Genomic DNA, 16825 nt, shown 5'->3' with positions numbered 1-16825 from the left:
GACCTAACCAGTGTATGCACATGTGCACGCACTCACATTTTTTTTATGTCCACTCAGTTAATTTTAGATCCCACTCAGGTTTAATCAGGATGGTCCCATTTCTGAATGCACATGCGTGCGCACTGCCTTGATACTGCCGCCCAGAAGAAAACTCATTCCGCACACATGAACAAAAATTAGAATACTGGACCTAACTACTTTTATGCCTATGCTTATGGAGATACTTGACAAAATGCAGTGATTACTCAACGAGTGTTGATCCAACCCTTTCTCCAAGGAGCTGAGAGCAGCACAGATGGTCCTTATCCTCATTTTATTCTCACAACAACCCTGTGAGGGAGGCTAGACCGAGAGAGAGTAAGCCAGTTCACACAGTTGTTAATGGGCTAGGTCAAGTGTTCTAACGTGTTTCACGAGCTCTGTGTGCTCCCCATTTTTTAACCGTCTGCTAGCAAAAACCTAGTTGATGGGTTGGTGGTGGGGTGAGTGATCATCTGTGAGACGAGAACTAGGTAGGGCAGCTTTTCTTCCCACCTTGATTGATTGATTTAGCACATTTCTACAACGCCCTATAAAAAAAAAAGTCCCTGAGTGGTTCACAATCTAAAAACATCCTTAAAAACAATATGATTGAAATGATTTAAAATACAAATAAAACTCGAACCCGAAGCTTTAAAACTCTAAACTAAAAACTTGGCTAAACAGGTATGTTTTCAGGTCCTTCTCAAAAACATCCAGAGAAGGAGAAACTAATTTTGTTAGGAAGCGTGTTCCAGAGTTCCCGGGGCAACTCTAGAAAAGTTCAGTTTCAAGTCGCCACCAACTAAGCCAGTGGCAGCCGCGACTGGGCTTTCCCAGATGATCTTAATAGCGGGCAGGGCTGAAGAAGGCTTTTAAATACTTTGGACCCAAGCCATCCAGGTACTGTTCGAGTACTGGATAAGATGATCACTCTCTCCTCCCACCTGGCTAGCATATGCTCTAAAACCAGGAGCACCCACAGCTCTCGAAGATGGGTAGGATGCGTGCCCTTACTCCATTAACAATTGCATGAACGAGCTTCGTGACTGGCCCAAGATCTCACCTCGTGAGCTACAGGTTTGCCTGGGGCATCTGCACCTACCTCACTCCAATTCTCGTCTGGGATCCTACCCACTCCACCACGCTGAATTTCGGAAGACACATTTTTATTAGCAAAAGGTTTATTTCAACTTAAATAAATATGCAGCTGTAGCTAGTGCCGTGGTTTCCTGTCCATCTATACACCCTTCTCCTGCCCTATAGGAGGCAGTACCATATGGCAATTAGGAGCCTCGTAGCCCTTGTGGCAAGTTCTCGGGCTGGATGGACACACATGGCCCTATTCTTGTGTTATGTTCCATACACATACAGTTTGTGCAGCACACACAATACAGTTATCCACACATTATGTTCAACGCAGAACCCTAGTACACGTCCTCCCTGTACTCTGCGTTTGAGGGCACCTGTAGCCAGATTCACTTTTAAGATGAATCCAAGTACAATCGTTACATGCCATTAAAACGAATGCATGTACAGGCGAGACATGCTTTGTGTATACACTTGTATGCACATGCACCGTAATCTGAGTAGGGCTGTGGAAGAAATCTGACTGGGCAATGATACTGCTGTTGATGTAGAGTCACTCGAAAAAAGTGCAAAGAAGTATAAAAAGAGGCTCCGTTAGTCCCGCATGAATCCCAGAATCTCACAGTTTCATCCAAATAGCATTCCACGTAGAAGGGAAAGCCCGGCTTTTTGAGTCACACGTCTTCCTGCTGGATGTTGTCTGTCTTTGTTCTGCAGCAGCATCTTTCACACATTTTGGCAAGTTCCGACAGGATAAAAACAGAAGAAGCCAACCCGGTGAGAAACAGCAGATCTGCCCAAAAAAGACGGGGAGGAGGGGGAGTGTGTTACTCTTGAAAGTAAACGAATGAGTTGGTAACCATGGTGTACCTAGACTAATCATTCACAAACCTTTGCTAATGAATCTGCCAGTGGAACTGAGTCTTCAGTCAAGACTCATCTATATGAACAGCCCTGCTGGACCAGGCCCAAGGACGCCCATCTAGTTCAGCATCCTGTTTTGCACAGTGGCCCACCAGATGCTGCTGGAAGCCACAGGCAGGAGCTGAGGGCATGCCCTCTCTCCTGCTGTTACTCCCCTGCAACTGGTACTCAGAGGCATCCTGCCTTGGAGGCTGGAGGTAGTCTATAGCCCTCCGACTAGTAGCCGACGATAGACATCTCCTCCATGAACATATCCAAACCCCTCTTAAAGCCATCCAGGCTGTTGGCCATCACCACATGTGATGTGGCAGAGAATTCCACAAGTTGATTATGCGTTGTGTGAAAAAGTACCTCCGTTTGTTGGTCCTAAATTTCATGGGATGACCCCTGGTTCTCGTGATATGTGAGAGGGAGAAGAATTTCTTTCTATCCACTTTCTCCACTCCATGCATGATTTTATAGACCTCTATCATGTCTCCCCGCAGTTGTCTTTTTTTCTAAACTAAAAAGCCCCAGGTGTTGTAGCCTTGCCTCATAAGGAAGGTGCTCTAGGTCCCCGATCATTTTGGTTGCCCTCTTCTGCACCTTTTCCAGTTCTACAGTGTCCTCCTTAAAATATGGTGACCAGAATTGTACGCAGTACTCCAGGTGGGGCCACACCCTAGTTTTGTGTAAGGGTATTATAATATGAGCACTTTTATTTTCAATCCACTTCCTAATGATCCATAGCGTGGAATTGGCCTTTTTCACGGCCACCGCACATTGATACATCTTTCTCTTCTGGTTAGCAATGTTGTCACATTTCCTAAGTGTTGGCTCAGAAAGACAAATGGCCTATGAGATGCCCATCTCACCTACCTACTTACTCTGCTTGCTGTTTCAGCAGTCACAGTGGGAGACCTCTGGCAGCTGATATGCTGTTGCGGCTTTAAGTCTATTTCCATTTTCCATTTTTGTTCCTAAATCCATTTCCCAGTGCTCCTGACATCTGTCGGTAGCACTGGGAAAGTTACAACGGCAGGTCAGAGACCAGGAGCACTGGGAAAGATACATTTCCCAGTGCTCCTGGTGTCTGATTTTCAGCTGTAGCAGCATTCTAAGGGGCAGAGGGGACAGAACAGGTTTTCTTAACCTTGGGCTCCCAGATGTTGTTAGACTACAACTCCCAGAATCCCCAGCCACAAAGGCCATGTCTGGGGATTCTGGGAGTTGCAGTCCAACAACATCTGGGGACCCAAGGTTAAAAAACCCTGGAATAGAGACTTCTCTCCTTCCATTTCTCTATAGGTGTTAGAGCAGAAGCCAGTCAGGTAGGTGGGTGGTGGTGGTAAGCTTTGAATCACATGGGAGAGGAGATGTCATCAGAGTTTGATTACCCTTGGAATGAGCTGAGCTGTTTTCTAAGCTTGGAGGATACAGGCTTCCCAGACCCCTTTCCAAACCTTCTTCGGAGGTTCAGCTGTTGTCTTTGTGACTTGACTCACCTAACGCTCCTAGTTGCTCTGTTTGGAAGATCTTCTGTAACGGAGGAATGTATACAACAGCCATCTGACCCAAAATAGATCCCAGCACAGAATATAAGAACATGCGATTTCGGAAAAAGCCTATTTCCATGATCAGTTTTGTCTGTGGGGGGAAAGAGACAAGGAGTGAGGGGAGTGATCCAGCGTTATATCAACCTCTTCTCCACAAATCTTGCCCGTCATCCCTAAAGGTGTTGTTAAAATTAAATGAAACTAGTAATTCATACAAGTAGGCCGTTCACACAGTCGTTAACTCCGTAGGACAGGTGCCCTACTATGTTTTGGGAACGGTGCATCCTCTCAATATCTGATGGTCTGCAAGGGGGGAAAACAAAGGCAGAGGCACCATCCGTGGTCATGTGCTAAGCTGCTTCTGGGAAGGAGGGCTTTTCTCCACACCTCATTCAGCAGTAGGGATGTGCAAGAATCGTTTTGGGCAGCCACGGGGTGCCGAGATGGATAGCGGCAGCTTTAGGAACGAGGCACTCCGGTCCTTACCTGCTCCTCCACCACCTCGCTGCTGTTCCGGTCATGGCGCTGTCCTTCCCAAAAGGCCGTGACACAGCCACATGTGGCCTTTGGGGAAAGACAGTGCTATGACCGGAACAGCAGCGGGGTGGCCATTTAAGAATCCATGTCTCCAGGGGCGCACCTAGGTTATTTTGGTGCTCGGACTGCACCCGCCGTGAGGCCCCTGAGCGGCTTGCAGTCCTCAGCAGCCACTGGGCCAGACGGTCAGGCTCAGCAGCTGCTCCTGCCAGCTGCTACCACCATGGGGGGAGGCCGGGGAGACCTGCTTGGCTCACCTCCACCCCACTGTGTCTAGAATTATTGAAAAAAGCACAGCGGGTGCAGGGTGGTGGTAGGAGGCCTCCCCAGGCCTTTGGAAGCCCCCTGGGCCTTGGAGGCCATGCGCCTCGGCCCCAAGGTGCGGGGGAAAGAGCGCCTCTGCGTGTCTCATTCTTAAAGCTCCCACTCACCCTCTGCCAAGATGTTTCAGATGCGGCTGCCCAAATCATTTTGGCGCCTCACTCATGAGGTTTTGGGCGCCTCACTCATGATTTGGGCACATCCCTATTCAGCAGCTGGGTAGGCCCAGAGCCCTTGTACGCAGCTCCTGCTTAGCACACAACAGGCTTCTTCACACATTTGCTTGAATCTAGGTTTAATGGAGGTTATCAACATTCGCATGACTGTGTGAACCCATGCCAAGTTGGTTTATGGCTCGAGATTCCCACTTTGGCATGGGTTCACACAATCACGCGAATTTTGGTAACCCACATTAAACCTAGATTCAAACAACTGTGTGAACGGGCCTGATCTCTTCCAGCACGTTCTACCTTTCCTCACCCCTCCCACCCCCACAGAAGCTAGAAGAACCAGGAATATGCACAGCTCCCAACACTGGGTAGGATGCTTTCTACTCAGTTACTGATCATGTTAACTGCCTTAAGGCATTTAAAATGCAAGTTCTTTTGATTGGCCATTAGAAAGGAAATGTGACTTTTACCAATATTTTCAAGCGTGCTCATAATTATGCCTGTTACTTGAGCATCTCCCCCCCCCCGAAAGGAGCAGCCCCTATGCTGGCACAGCAACTCTCTTTCCTCACCTGCGAGCGACACGTCAGAGCATTGAAGAGGTCAAAAAACACAAAGCAGGTGAAAGTCATTGTTGTAGTTCGTGGCGAGGTGCCACCCACCGGCATCTGAAAAAACACAGGACAAAATCCACTGGTAAGGGTAAGAATTGGTTGGGCAGTTGGAGATTGTGTGAAGCCAACCTTCCAGTCTCACAATGCACCTTTTGTTTATAAAGTCACTGTTGCCTTGGAAACAGCTCTTTCTTTAAAGGCAAGATCAGGTGGGCAGGCCTGCAAAAGAGTATACATGGCCCTAAATCTCCACCAGTTGATGGATGTGCTACGGGAATGCTTGTTGGGAGACAGCAGAGCAGAAGCAAAAAAGGTTTGCTGTACAACTGATGTCCACTCCCTGGAACATACAATTCCATCTGCCGTCGTGCTGGGAAAAAGACAAGACACTGAAAGAGATGAGAGGTTGCGGATGGACATCTTTTCTGCTAGGTCTGCAAATTGCAGGAAACATGGTAGATCTAGAAATCCCAGATCTTGAGCTGGCAATGGTGGTTCTCCTGCAACAGTGCCAGGTGTCTCTTCACTGGTTTGCAGCAGGAGATGGATTCCTCCAGGTCTGGATTTAGGATTGCCTGCACCCCAATCGACCTGACAGTACACTAAGGTCACTGTTCAATTATTCCCAAATAATTGGGGCAGATGGCAACCAGAAAGAGGTTCTTCTTAGATGTGCTTCCCTTCTGAAATGCTCTCTTCAAAGAGACTCACCTGGTGCCTATACAGCATTGGATTTGAAGACAGGCAAACTCCTTTTATTTTCCCAGATTTTTAAAAAAACTCCTTTAGTCCTGAATTTGTCTTGGTTTTATGTTGCATTGTCTGCTATCTTCTCTTTATCTGTTTTAATCTTACCTTGGTTGTTACCTTGTTTTATATTTTATGGCATTTTAATCGTTCTCATGTAAGCCATTTGCTTTGTTAGGAATGATTTAAGGTATAGCGTGATATATGTTTCACACGCAAGTATATGTGGATGTATCTGAATAGAGTACATATAGGTATACTTGGGAAAGGGGAGCATGTGCATGCATGTACAGGTGACTGTTTAAATAGCTGAATGTATATTTTAAAAAACCCAACACATCAGGAGGAAAAAATGAACCCAGAACTGTGCATGTTTACTCTTTCTAAGGAAGATGTAAACTTTCCTCTCTGCTTTGGGGAGTTATTGGTGTGTGTGTGTGTGTGTGTGTGTGTGTGTGATTTTCTGTTGATATTGCTTGTCTGTGGATATTTATATAATGATTTTGGTTATTTTGCATTTTGTAATTTTAACATTTATTTAATTAAAAAAAGATTAAACAAAATAGTTCTTATGTAACATCTTAGGAAATGTTATTTGAAAGGTGGGACGTAAGTCGTAATACATGTACAGGCGAGTGATGCTGGGATCCTGGGCTTGAGGGAGGCAAGAGGCATTTCAGTTATTCTTCACATTTAAAAGAGCTTCTGTCTGTCAAATTTAGATTTCATTTTCATTTGCACAGTGAAGCACACATGAAGGCCGATGTGCAAAACCAGTTTGCAAATGTATTGTCATGAATCATCCATGCATGCATCAAAACTGCGATGGAGCTACAAGTAAGTAAAAATTGTATTCAGCAGTTAAATCAACGGAGCGGGTATCAAAGAGATGCTTGCCTGGATTGCCATTTGGTTTAGGTTCAGCCCCATCTGCTCTCTCCCAATGATTGCCTCCTTCCCTATCAACGAAGGACTCTTATCAGAAATTATTCTCTTCACCTCCTCCTAACTCCTTGGCTTGCTTCTGTGTTTTTCTGCTTTATAGCAGGGATTCCAAGTCTCAGGTCCCCGGATGCTGGAGCACTACATTGCCCATCAACCCTGCCAGGGGGTGATGGGAAATGTAGTCTGACAGCATCTGGGGGCCTGAGGTTGGGAACTTCTGCTCTAAATATCATCTGAAAATGAGACCTCAACACCAGATTGTGCTCCTAACTGTTTGGTTTCATTCCGGGAACGTCAGCTGCTGATGTTCCCGGGGTAAAGATTGAGACTGGAGTGATACCCTGAGACTGATCCTTTCAGATCTTTAGAAAATGTTTAGATATCCATTAAATATAAACAGGAACAGCCATGAAACCAGTCTTATGAAAACCATTTGTAAGTGCTCCATGGGTTAAGGCTGTGCAATCCTGCTCACCTCTTTCCAAAAGACAAAGATGGTGCCGCTGATTATAATACTGGCCGACAGGAGGATTTTCAGAATCAGGGACCTGTTGAGGATTGTATCCAAAATGTTCCTTGGAGGTTGCTTGATGGCGTCCTTGTCCACGGGTTCAACACCCAAACTGTTCCCCGGACAAAAAACACAGTGCTGTTAGCACAGATTCGCCATGTAGCTTTGCTGCAAAGACGTTTCCGATGACAGGGGTACCACTTTGTGCCTTACAGAGTGGCAACTCACGCTCCAGACCCAATGTGCAAGAATGTGGCTGCTGGCACCTTCCTGCTGAAGTTCTGCCCGTTTGGGTTGGTTCCCGAGCATCAATTTGCACATTACACCAGCCGAATGGAAGCTGCTGGAATGGGCTCATCAATGCACCAGTGCCCTCAACAAGAAATGTAAGAGATGCCAAGAGTGACCACAGAGCATCCCCCAGTTTGTGTCTCCTCTCTAGCACCAGTGAACTCCACTCGTCACAAAATTGGTTCTCCCAAGGTTGCTACTCCTAAATATTGGCCAAGATTTGCAGGGGTGTGGTATAGCTACAATTGGAACATAGGAAGCTGCCATTTACCAAGTCAGACCATTGGTCTATCTAACTCAGTATTGTATCCAGGGCTGCTCAGCTCCTGCCCTCCTGCCGATATTGGTCTACAACTCCCACAATCCCTGGCTATTGGCCACTGTGGCTAGGGGAATTATGGGAGTTGTAGTCCAGAAACAGCTGGGGGGCCTAAGTTGAACAGGCCTGGTACACAGACTGGCAGCGGCTTCTCCAAGGTTGCAGGCAGGAATCACTCTCGGCCCTGTCTTGGAGATGCTGCCAGGGAAGGAACTTGGAACCTTCTGCCCTTCCCAGTCCGGCCTCATCCCCTGAGGGGAATATCTTGCAGTGCTCACACTTCTAGTCTCCCATTCATATACAACCAGGGCGGACTCCTCCTAGAGTCTTTTCCAGCCCTACCCGGAGCTGTTTCCAGGGACTGAACCTGGGGTCTTCTGCATGCAAAGCAGATGCTCTGATACATTTCCTGCCTCTGGTGTTTTGGTGGAAGAATGTGTCCGCATTTCTCCAAAATGCAGCGTTCATACCTAGTTTTGAGTGGCAGTCAAACAAGTATTTTGAAAGTTTCACTTTCTGTTTTTGAATATTTTGCAGTGATAACGGGAAATGCTTCAAATGCAGGTTTCCATCTTGTGTCCTCACCTTTGAGCTGGGGGTCCGTCCATTATAATGTTGATCCATAAGATCTGCATTGCATTGAGAGGATTTGGCAGGTTGAATACTGTTGACAGAGTAATTAAACTCAGAGCTGCGATGCTCCTGTCCAAAGTGAAAAATGTGACCACATTAATGCCTCACGGGATACTTCCTGGTCCTCAGGGCTGCTTAATTTTCCTGATTAAGACAATAACTACTTACGTGCTGAGCTGAAATCGAACAAAGTTTTTAATGTTGTAAAAGATGCCTTTTCCTTCCTCAATTGCATTCCTGTTGGGAAAAGGAGGAACAATTTATTTATTTTTTAAATAAAAGCATGCGGATATTCATGTTTCTGTGCAACATCAAAATTGTGGATTTTTATGGATTTCTGTTTTGGGATTTGTGTGAGAGCTATTATTTTACCTGTTTTAAGAATTTATAGGCTGCCTTTATTCACAGAGCAGCTAACAAGATAGACAACAAAGCACAATACAAATTATTATTATTATTATTATTACATTTATATCCCGCTCTTCCTCCATGGAGCCCAGAGTGGTGTACTACATACTTGAGTTTCTCTTTCACAACAACCCTGTGAAGTAGGTTAGGCTGAGAGAGAAGTGACTGGCCCAGAGTCACCCAGCTAGTTTAATGGCTGAATGGGGATTTGAACTCGGGTCTCCCCAGCCCTAGTTCAGCACTCTAACCACTACACCACGCTGGCTCTCCAAATGCAAATGCAATTCATTGAAACAAAATCAATAAAAATGCAGTATAAATACAGTAAAAAATATTGACAGTGTAATTAGAAAGCCTTGCCTGTCCCCCCAAAAAATCTTCAACTGTCTAAATATGTGCGAAGAGGGAGCTGGGTGGATTTCCCTGGGGAGAGAATTCCAGAGAGGTGGAGCACCCACTGAAAAGACCCTGTCTTTAGTGGATGGTCCCAGATTCGATTCCTGGAATCCTCAAATATGGCTGGGAAGAAATAGGTCAGGCCTGTCTGGAACCCAGGAAAGTTGCTGCCAATCTGTGTAGACAATCCTGAGCTAGATGGAAACATAGGAACCTGCCTTATACTGAATCAGGGAGCGCATTTTAAAGCCCAGGGACAGCAACGAAGGCCTGTCTCTGAGTAGCCTCAAAATGAGTTGGTGGCAACCCCAGATGAACCTCTCCAGATGATCTTCACAGGCGGTGGGGCTCATGGTGAAGAAGACCTACTCTTCTTCACTTACATGATGGTTGAGAAGTCGTCATCCACTAGGATCATGTTGGCAGCCTCCTTGCTGACATCCGTGCCTGCTTTTCCCATTGCAACTCCGATATCCGCTGATTTCAGAGCGACGGCGTCATTCACCCCATCCCCTGTCATGCCTACTATGGCTCCGGCCTGTTGTAAAGCCTGCAGGAATTGCAGAGGAACACACACATTAGTTTCACTCTAGTCGGATTCTTTATTTGGCCTTGGAAACGTGGTGATTTCACAGCAAAAAGGATGTACAGATATCTCAGCTTCTGCCCATATAAAACATGGCACAAAGGAATACAGTCTGGATATCCTACCCATTTGCACTTGGACTTTCAGAAGAAGAGAGTATTAATTATTCCCACGGAGGCTGCAATTGGTCAATAAATTGGATATTATTGGATAATAATATCCTCATTATCTCTGACTGGATATTATTTTGACCATGCAGCCAGCTTTTATTTAAGGATACATCTTCATGCCAAAGTGATCAGTAGGCTCAAGCCTAACTGATGGTAAAAATTGATTATGATGAACATAATCATGAAATATTATGATAATGAACATAACGATTATGTTGCCCATAATAGTTCAGGATCAACCAATCGGGGCTGTATAGAGGCCAATTTCAATGAAGAGATGGCTACATCCATCAGCCACTTAGATTAGGATTGGTCAGTCCAGCTGTTGCTGGACTACAACACCCATCATTCCCTGCCACAATTTCTCACATTGTAGAGAAGATGATGGGCATTGTAGTCTGACGACAGCTGCAGGTAGGCCACTCTGGCTTAGATTATAATTACAAAACATAACCAAAGTTGCAAATTGACATATTGTCCCGTTGACAAAAATCATAGTTAGTGGAGAGCTGTGGGGGCTTATCCATTGCAATCTGGGTGTGCTGACCCCTACGATTTCCCTAAATGCAGGAAACTCAACTGCATAATTTGTGGTATGACAGCCAACCATGCAAATTACAGAGAGGAGGGCAGATTCAACTCGGTCCTGTCCTATGTGAGGTAATGGGCAAAGAAAAGATGGCAATTTATACTTTTATGGCATAAAGACAAAACAATTCTTGCGATATTTCAGGAGCCCTTGAGGTAATTTCTGCTAGCAATTTCCGGCTAGTTGACTGCTTAGGACAGTGGAACAAGAATCTGAAGACTCTAAAGGCCCATTCACATGTTATGTCCAACACTCGTTCAACAAGTGTACACAGGTACACAGGTACAGTCATACTGAATGCAGGTACAGAAGTACACTTCCTCTCTGTCCTATGCATTTGAAGGGCCTGTATCCAGGTTCACTTTGAAAATGAACACAGGTACAGTCATTCACACATACACATGTACACTTGTACAGATGTACACTCGTATATCTGTACACATGTACAGCATAATGTCTAAATCAGGCTTATGTTTCCAGCAGCAGTTTCTTCAGTCTGATATTCTTATTGCTAGAAGATGTCATCTGGAATGTGGCAAAGGAATCTGCAGTACAGATACACCGTGATTTGAAATGGCTACTTCTTCCTCCCTCCCTTACAGGAGATTGCTGGCCTTATCCAGTACATCATTCTCCTTAGTCCCTTATTCACAGGAAAGAACTAGCAAGCAGCTATTCCAAGTAGCTATGGTATATATTTTTCTTTATTCCCAGAACAAAGCAAAGAGAAACTGGGCCAAGAAAGGGTAATTTCGATTGCTGTATCATCAGAGGAAACGGAAAAATCAGAAGCAGCAGAGTAGTCACTGCCACTAAAGCAGAATCAGATCTAGCAACTGCAGGAAAAGTTAGATGCTTCTAAGCTGGGGTCTGCAGATACCTTGATGATTTTAAGTTTGTGTTTTGGACTGGTTCGGAAGAAGATGGAAACCTGGATGGCGAGGAGAGAAAGCAGATCTTAGGTGAGGTGGCCGCTCGGTTAAGAACAATCACACGCCATGCTTCCAGGACCCCTCCAAACGCCATTACATTTTTGACTGCCGAGGAGAGTGCTGTCTCTGTGATGTTCTCCAGTTCCTCCCCAGACATGGCTTTCATCCTCCCATTGCAGAGGCCAATACTCTTCCCTGAAATGAAAAACCAGGTCACGCCTGAGCATCGCGGACAAGACAGAGATACACAGGTTGGCAAGAGACCTCTAAAAGTCTCTTAAAACACCAAGCCTCTGAAGTCACTAAAGTGCCTTTGTGCAACATAATGATGCAGTCCAAAGTGCCATGGTCGGCTCTCTACTGGAGGTCTGCAAACAGAAGCTAGGCAGATATCTGTCAGGGATACTGCCACAGATTCCTCCCCTAAGGAGAATATCTTACAACAGACACCGCTCACATGGAGTCACCCTTCCAAATGCAGACCAGGCAGGCCCTGCTTAGCCAAGGGGGAAATTTATGCTTGCTGCTGCAAGGCCAGCTCTTGTGATGGTTCTGTGATGGCTAGATTGGGTGCCAGACTCATGGGAAGGCAATGCATCCTGCTAGGCCAGAAATAAGCTTGCTCACCAATGGCCAAGGCTGTGTCTAAGGCATCTCCAGTGATCATTTTCACAGATACACCAGATTCTGTGAGGACTTGGATGGCTTCTTTTACTCCGTGTCTTGGGGGATCGATGATTCCAATGAGACCTAAAAATGTCATTCTGCCGAGTTCTGGGCCAGAAGCCAGTGCAAGCACTAGGCAGAGATAGGCAGAGAAAACGACAAAGGGCAATGTTATTTTACAAAGAACTGCATGAAGAGCGACTTCCTTTCATTTATCTTGGCTCAACATCAATTTAAAGCCAGCTCGCTTCATTTCATAAGGGGGTTAAACTTCAAGAACCTTCCTGGGCTTCTGAGCTTTTAACAAGAAAATGCATCTTACTATAAACATCCTGTAACCTTCCACGCAAACATTGCCTGCCTAGATACCTTCAGCACAGCTGACAAGCAATATAATCCTTCCTAGCAATTCAGCTGATAAGCATTAAAGATACAGCCTAGCCATTTCGCAGGCCGTGGCAGCCAAGGATGATGGGAGTTGTAGTCAAACGACATCTGGGAATCCAAGTCTGAGAACTGCTGCGTATACGAGAAGTTGAGCGTCCCATCGATTTTTCTGGGCTGCATTGCATACAAGGCTATACCTGTACATCAGGAAGAGGGGTTATCTGATGCATTCATTGCAAAATTCTGTATCAGGGCCTGCTCCAGTAGGAGTCAGATGGCTAAATCTGCAATTTGATTCCCTGGAAAAGTGATGATTTTTGAGTACTAATTTAGTGTATTTGTAAAACTGTAAATGGTGTGAGTTGTGAGTTGCATTGGTTCTCCTGTAATTTTGTATTCCCCCCACCGCCCCTTATTTCTGTTTTTGTTTGCTTTCTGCTCTTGGACCATTATTGGCTTAATCTGGATCTGGATCCAATGGATTCTCTGGTGGAGATGTAGGCTGGAACGTAAGTGTATGAACTCCAGTGAAACATTGGCTTGTGTTGCATTGACACCAACATCCAGTGCAGAGTAAGAAGTTGGAAGGTACAAAGCGCTGATGTTCGGCTTGTTGCCCTGCTTGATAATCAAGAGGACCAGGTGGCCATGTGATGCATGCAACCATAGACTGACCCCGCAGGCCGAGAGACCCCATCTGCTTCTCCTCTTGAGTGTAGACGGCCTTCTGTTGTGGCGTCAGCGGGAGGGAGATGCCGGCACTGTTAAACACGGTGCAATGCTGCAGCACTTCTTGAAAGGCCCCCTTCATGAAGTAAATGTCCTCTTGACCCTGTGAAGCAAGAAGGCAGATGACTTCAGCCTACAGTATTAGGACATTGAGCCCTTTCTCGCGATCACGGCTGGCTCTCTTATATTTAGCAGGAGGAGAGCAACGGGCCCTCCCCAGCCCAGCAGCACAACATCCCTCCCAGAGGCTATAGCTGGTGTCTCCCTTGGGTATCATTTTAGGTTGTGAGCGCCTTTGGGGCAGGGAACCATCTTCAGGCCCTCTTGGCGCTTTCCAGATTACCCGCTAGAACTGTGGTGAAATGCTTTGGTTTGGCCTTGAAAACGATCCCCAGAATCTACAACGGAAAACACAGCTACTTTTCTGCAACGGACCTACAGCGTTATAGCATTAAATCACAGCGATAGAATCCGAAACAAGGCATCCGAAATGTGAACGGCACCCTGCTGACGGCGTAGGGACTGTGGTGTCACAACACAGGAAGTGCGGAAGCACACTTAGCAGATACATTGTAGGGCTTAATCTGGAAAAACGCCCCTTTGGCACAGTTTGGGAATCATCTTCTTTGGCTAGTTAAGCAAAGAGGTAACTTCTCAAGTCAGGGCTCTCTTGCATATTTAGCAGGGGGGAAGCCACTGTTCCTACTCAACCCCATTAGAGCATCTCTGAATTTGCTGTTGTTGGTGTCTCCCTTGGGTTTCTATTTTAGAGTACGAGCCCTTTGATAGGCAACCATATTATTCCTTTCTTGATTTAAGCCCCCGTTGAGATTTTTTGTTGTTGTTGAAAGGCGGTCTATACATACTCTTAATAATAAGCATAATAATACTTGCATCTGTGAGATATATCCTGCTAACTGAGCTAAGAGACACCTTTTAAAGTGGTGATTCTCTTATACTTAGCCAGGGGAGAGATGAGCAATGGGCCCTATCCAACCCCAGCACAGCATCCCTCCACTAGCTGTTGCTGGTATCCGTCTTATGTTTCCTTTTAGATTGTGATTGCAAGCCCCCTTTGGGGATGGCAGACCATCTTATTTATGTGTTATTTATTTTTCTATGTAAACTGCTTTGTGAACTTTGAAGAGAACAGTATCTAAATCTTCTTCTTCTTCTTCTTCTTCTTCTTCTTCTTCTTCTTCTTCTTCTTCTTCTTCTTCATCATCATCGTAATATAGTGGTTAGAGTGTCAAAGCAGGAAGACCTGAGTTCAAATCCCCACCCACCAAGGTCACCTTGAGACAGTCACTTTTTCTCATTCTGAGCTACCTCACAGGGCTGTTGTAAGAATCAAGCAAAGGAAGAACTCTATATGCTATCCTGTATTTTTAGGAGGAAGTGGGAGAATGCAAGGAAAATGGATACCTTAATCAGAATCTGTTCCTGGGGTGAATAAATCACTACCCCGCCCCCATAGTTTGCTCTAGAGATTTTAAAACAAGGATCTGTTTTCTTGTACCTGGTTCTTCAGAGCACACCTGACTGCCATCCACTTCTGCTCCGAGCTGAACGGAATCTCTTTCTTTCGGACATAAATATCTTTTATATCACTCAGTTCCATCTAAAGCAAGTAAAGGGGGGAAAAAATCAAGATAGTAGCTGCATAAACCTCAGGGAACATAGGAACATAGGAAGCTGCCTTCTACTGAGTCAGACCCTTGGTCCATCTAGCTCAGTCTTGTCTACACTGACTGGCAGCAGCTCTCCAAGGCTGCAGGCAGGAGTCTTTCCCAGCCCTACCTGGAGATGCCGCCAGGGACTGTATGCAAGCATGCCGATGCTCTGCCAATGAGCTACGGCCCCATCCTCTAAGGCAGGGCTAGGCAACCATGACTCTCCAGCTGAACTACAACTCCCATCATTCCCAGTCTGGGAATGATGGGAGTTGTAGTTCAACAACAGCTGGAGAGTCAAGGGTGTCTACCCCTGCCCGTAGTACCGGAATATCGTGCAGAGCTCGCACTTGTCATCTCCCATCCAAAAGCAAAGCAAGGTGAGCCCTGCTTAGCAAAAGGTCATGTTCCTTGCAGTGAAAAGGCTCTTTGGAGGGAGGGGAGAGAAGTGGGAATCACTTCCCCCTCTGGCTGTGCTGGGCTACAGAGCAAGACCTTCAGTGCAGCTGAGCTCCAGACACTTTGTGAGTGGGGAGCCCCCCTTCCACCGTCCCTCCACAGTGGAGATGTGATCCACTTTTGTAACGTGGGATATGACATGTCAGCAAGTCTACTGGGCATATATAAGCCCTCGGGTGAGTCTAAAGTAGTTTTATGGCCCCCAGCCAGGATGCCCAGGTCAGCCTGTTCTCCTACCCCCTTGAGTTTATAATACGGAGGTAACCAAGTTTCTGTTTTAATTCTCCTTTTGATAGATTACCAGATCAGTTGGACACAGAATTCTCTCCCGTTCTTGGCAACCGTATAAGGCAAGCTATTGTTGTGCAAATTAAACAGAATCTGATTACATCGAAAAGCCAGCAGGCCTGCGAGGTGCAAGAACCACCCTACCTTCATCGCCAGGGCAATGAGGGCACCTTCCGTTGGTTGTCCCATCACGGTCATCTTTCTGATAATAGCATTGTTGGCAACACAGCCGGCCTGCAAGAGAGCCATTGAGATATGCTATTTGTAGAGCAGTGAAAGAGACAAATGTTGCATGCCAAAGCCGGGATTCAGAGTCTGCTAAGGATCAAAAGTCTTGTTCCCCTCTAGTATGACTAGAGTCATAAGAACAGCCCCATTGGATGAGGCCCAAGGCCTATCTAGTCCAGCATCCTGTTTCACACAGTGGCCCACCAGATGCCACTGGGGAGCTCACAGGCAAGAGGTATCTGCATGCCCTCTCTCCTGCTGTTGCTCCCCTGCACCTGGTATTGAGAGGCATCTTGCCTATGAGGCTGGAGGTGGCCTATAGCCACCAGACTAGTAGTCAATAAGAACTTACTGAGTCGTCCAGTCCAGTATAAGAGTCATCTCACCATTTGTGCTCTTTTGAGCCTCAGACCATGCTAGTCATCCTTTGCTCAAAATTTCAATACAATCTAACATTCTGCAACATTAATTGAAAATGTGTTGGGAATGCTTTTCCTGGCTTACTTTCCCCCTGTCTGTTTTTCCATGGTAGGTAGGTAACAACCACTTCTAAGAGGAACAGAGAGCTGTTCCCTTATATTCGAACTGGGAGACGAAATTTAAGCAAGTTTACGTGGAACTTCAGTCCACATTATTGGATGAAGATAAGCCGAGGGTCAT

General features: G+C 45.9%; 1 protein-coding gene across 1 annotated transcript in view; it reads right to left on the bottom strand.

Moving 5' to 3' along the window:
- Positions 1 to 1184: 1184 nt before the first annotated feature.
- The window catches only part of ATP2C2 (ATPase secretory pathway Ca2+ transporting 2), a 41048-nt gene continuing 25407 nt past the window's right edge, over positions 1185 to 16825 (bottom strand). The window contains exons 15-27 of the mRNA XM_053270396.1: positions 16082 to 16171; positions 15037 to 15138; positions 13464 to 13620; positions 12363 to 12533; positions 11833 to 11930; positions 11684 to 11734; positions 9842 to 10008; positions 8823 to 8891; positions 8607 to 8723; positions 7376 to 7523; positions 5167 to 5262; positions 3516 to 3657; positions 1185 to 1900 (exon numbers count right to left, since the gene is read on the bottom strand). Of these exons, the coding sequence (XP_053126371.1) occupies positions 1782 to 1900; positions 3516 to 3657; positions 5167 to 5262; positions 7376 to 7523; positions 8607 to 8723; positions 8823 to 8891; positions 9842 to 10008; positions 11684 to 11734; positions 11833 to 11930; positions 12363 to 12533; positions 13464 to 13620; positions 15037 to 15138; positions 16082 to 16171 (1527 nt within the window). The 3' untranslated portion in view covers positions 1185 to 1781. The remainder of the gene's footprint in view (positions 1901 to 3515; positions 3658 to 5166; positions 5263 to 7375; positions 7524 to 8606; positions 8724 to 8822; positions 8892 to 9841; positions 10009 to 11683; positions 11735 to 11832; positions 11931 to 12362; positions 12534 to 13463; positions 13621 to 15036; positions 15139 to 16081; positions 16172 to 16825) is intronic.

This window comes from Hemicordylus capensis, chromosome 9 (genome assembly GCF_027244095.1).
Source record: "Hemicordylus capensis ecotype Gifberg chromosome 9, rHemCap1.1.pri, whole genome shotgun sequence".
NCBI classification, from domain to species: domain Eukaryota; kingdom Metazoa; phylum Chordata; class Lepidosauria; order Squamata; family Cordylidae; genus Hemicordylus; species Hemicordylus capensis.
This window is presented reverse-complemented; position numbering and strand designations above follow the sequence as displayed.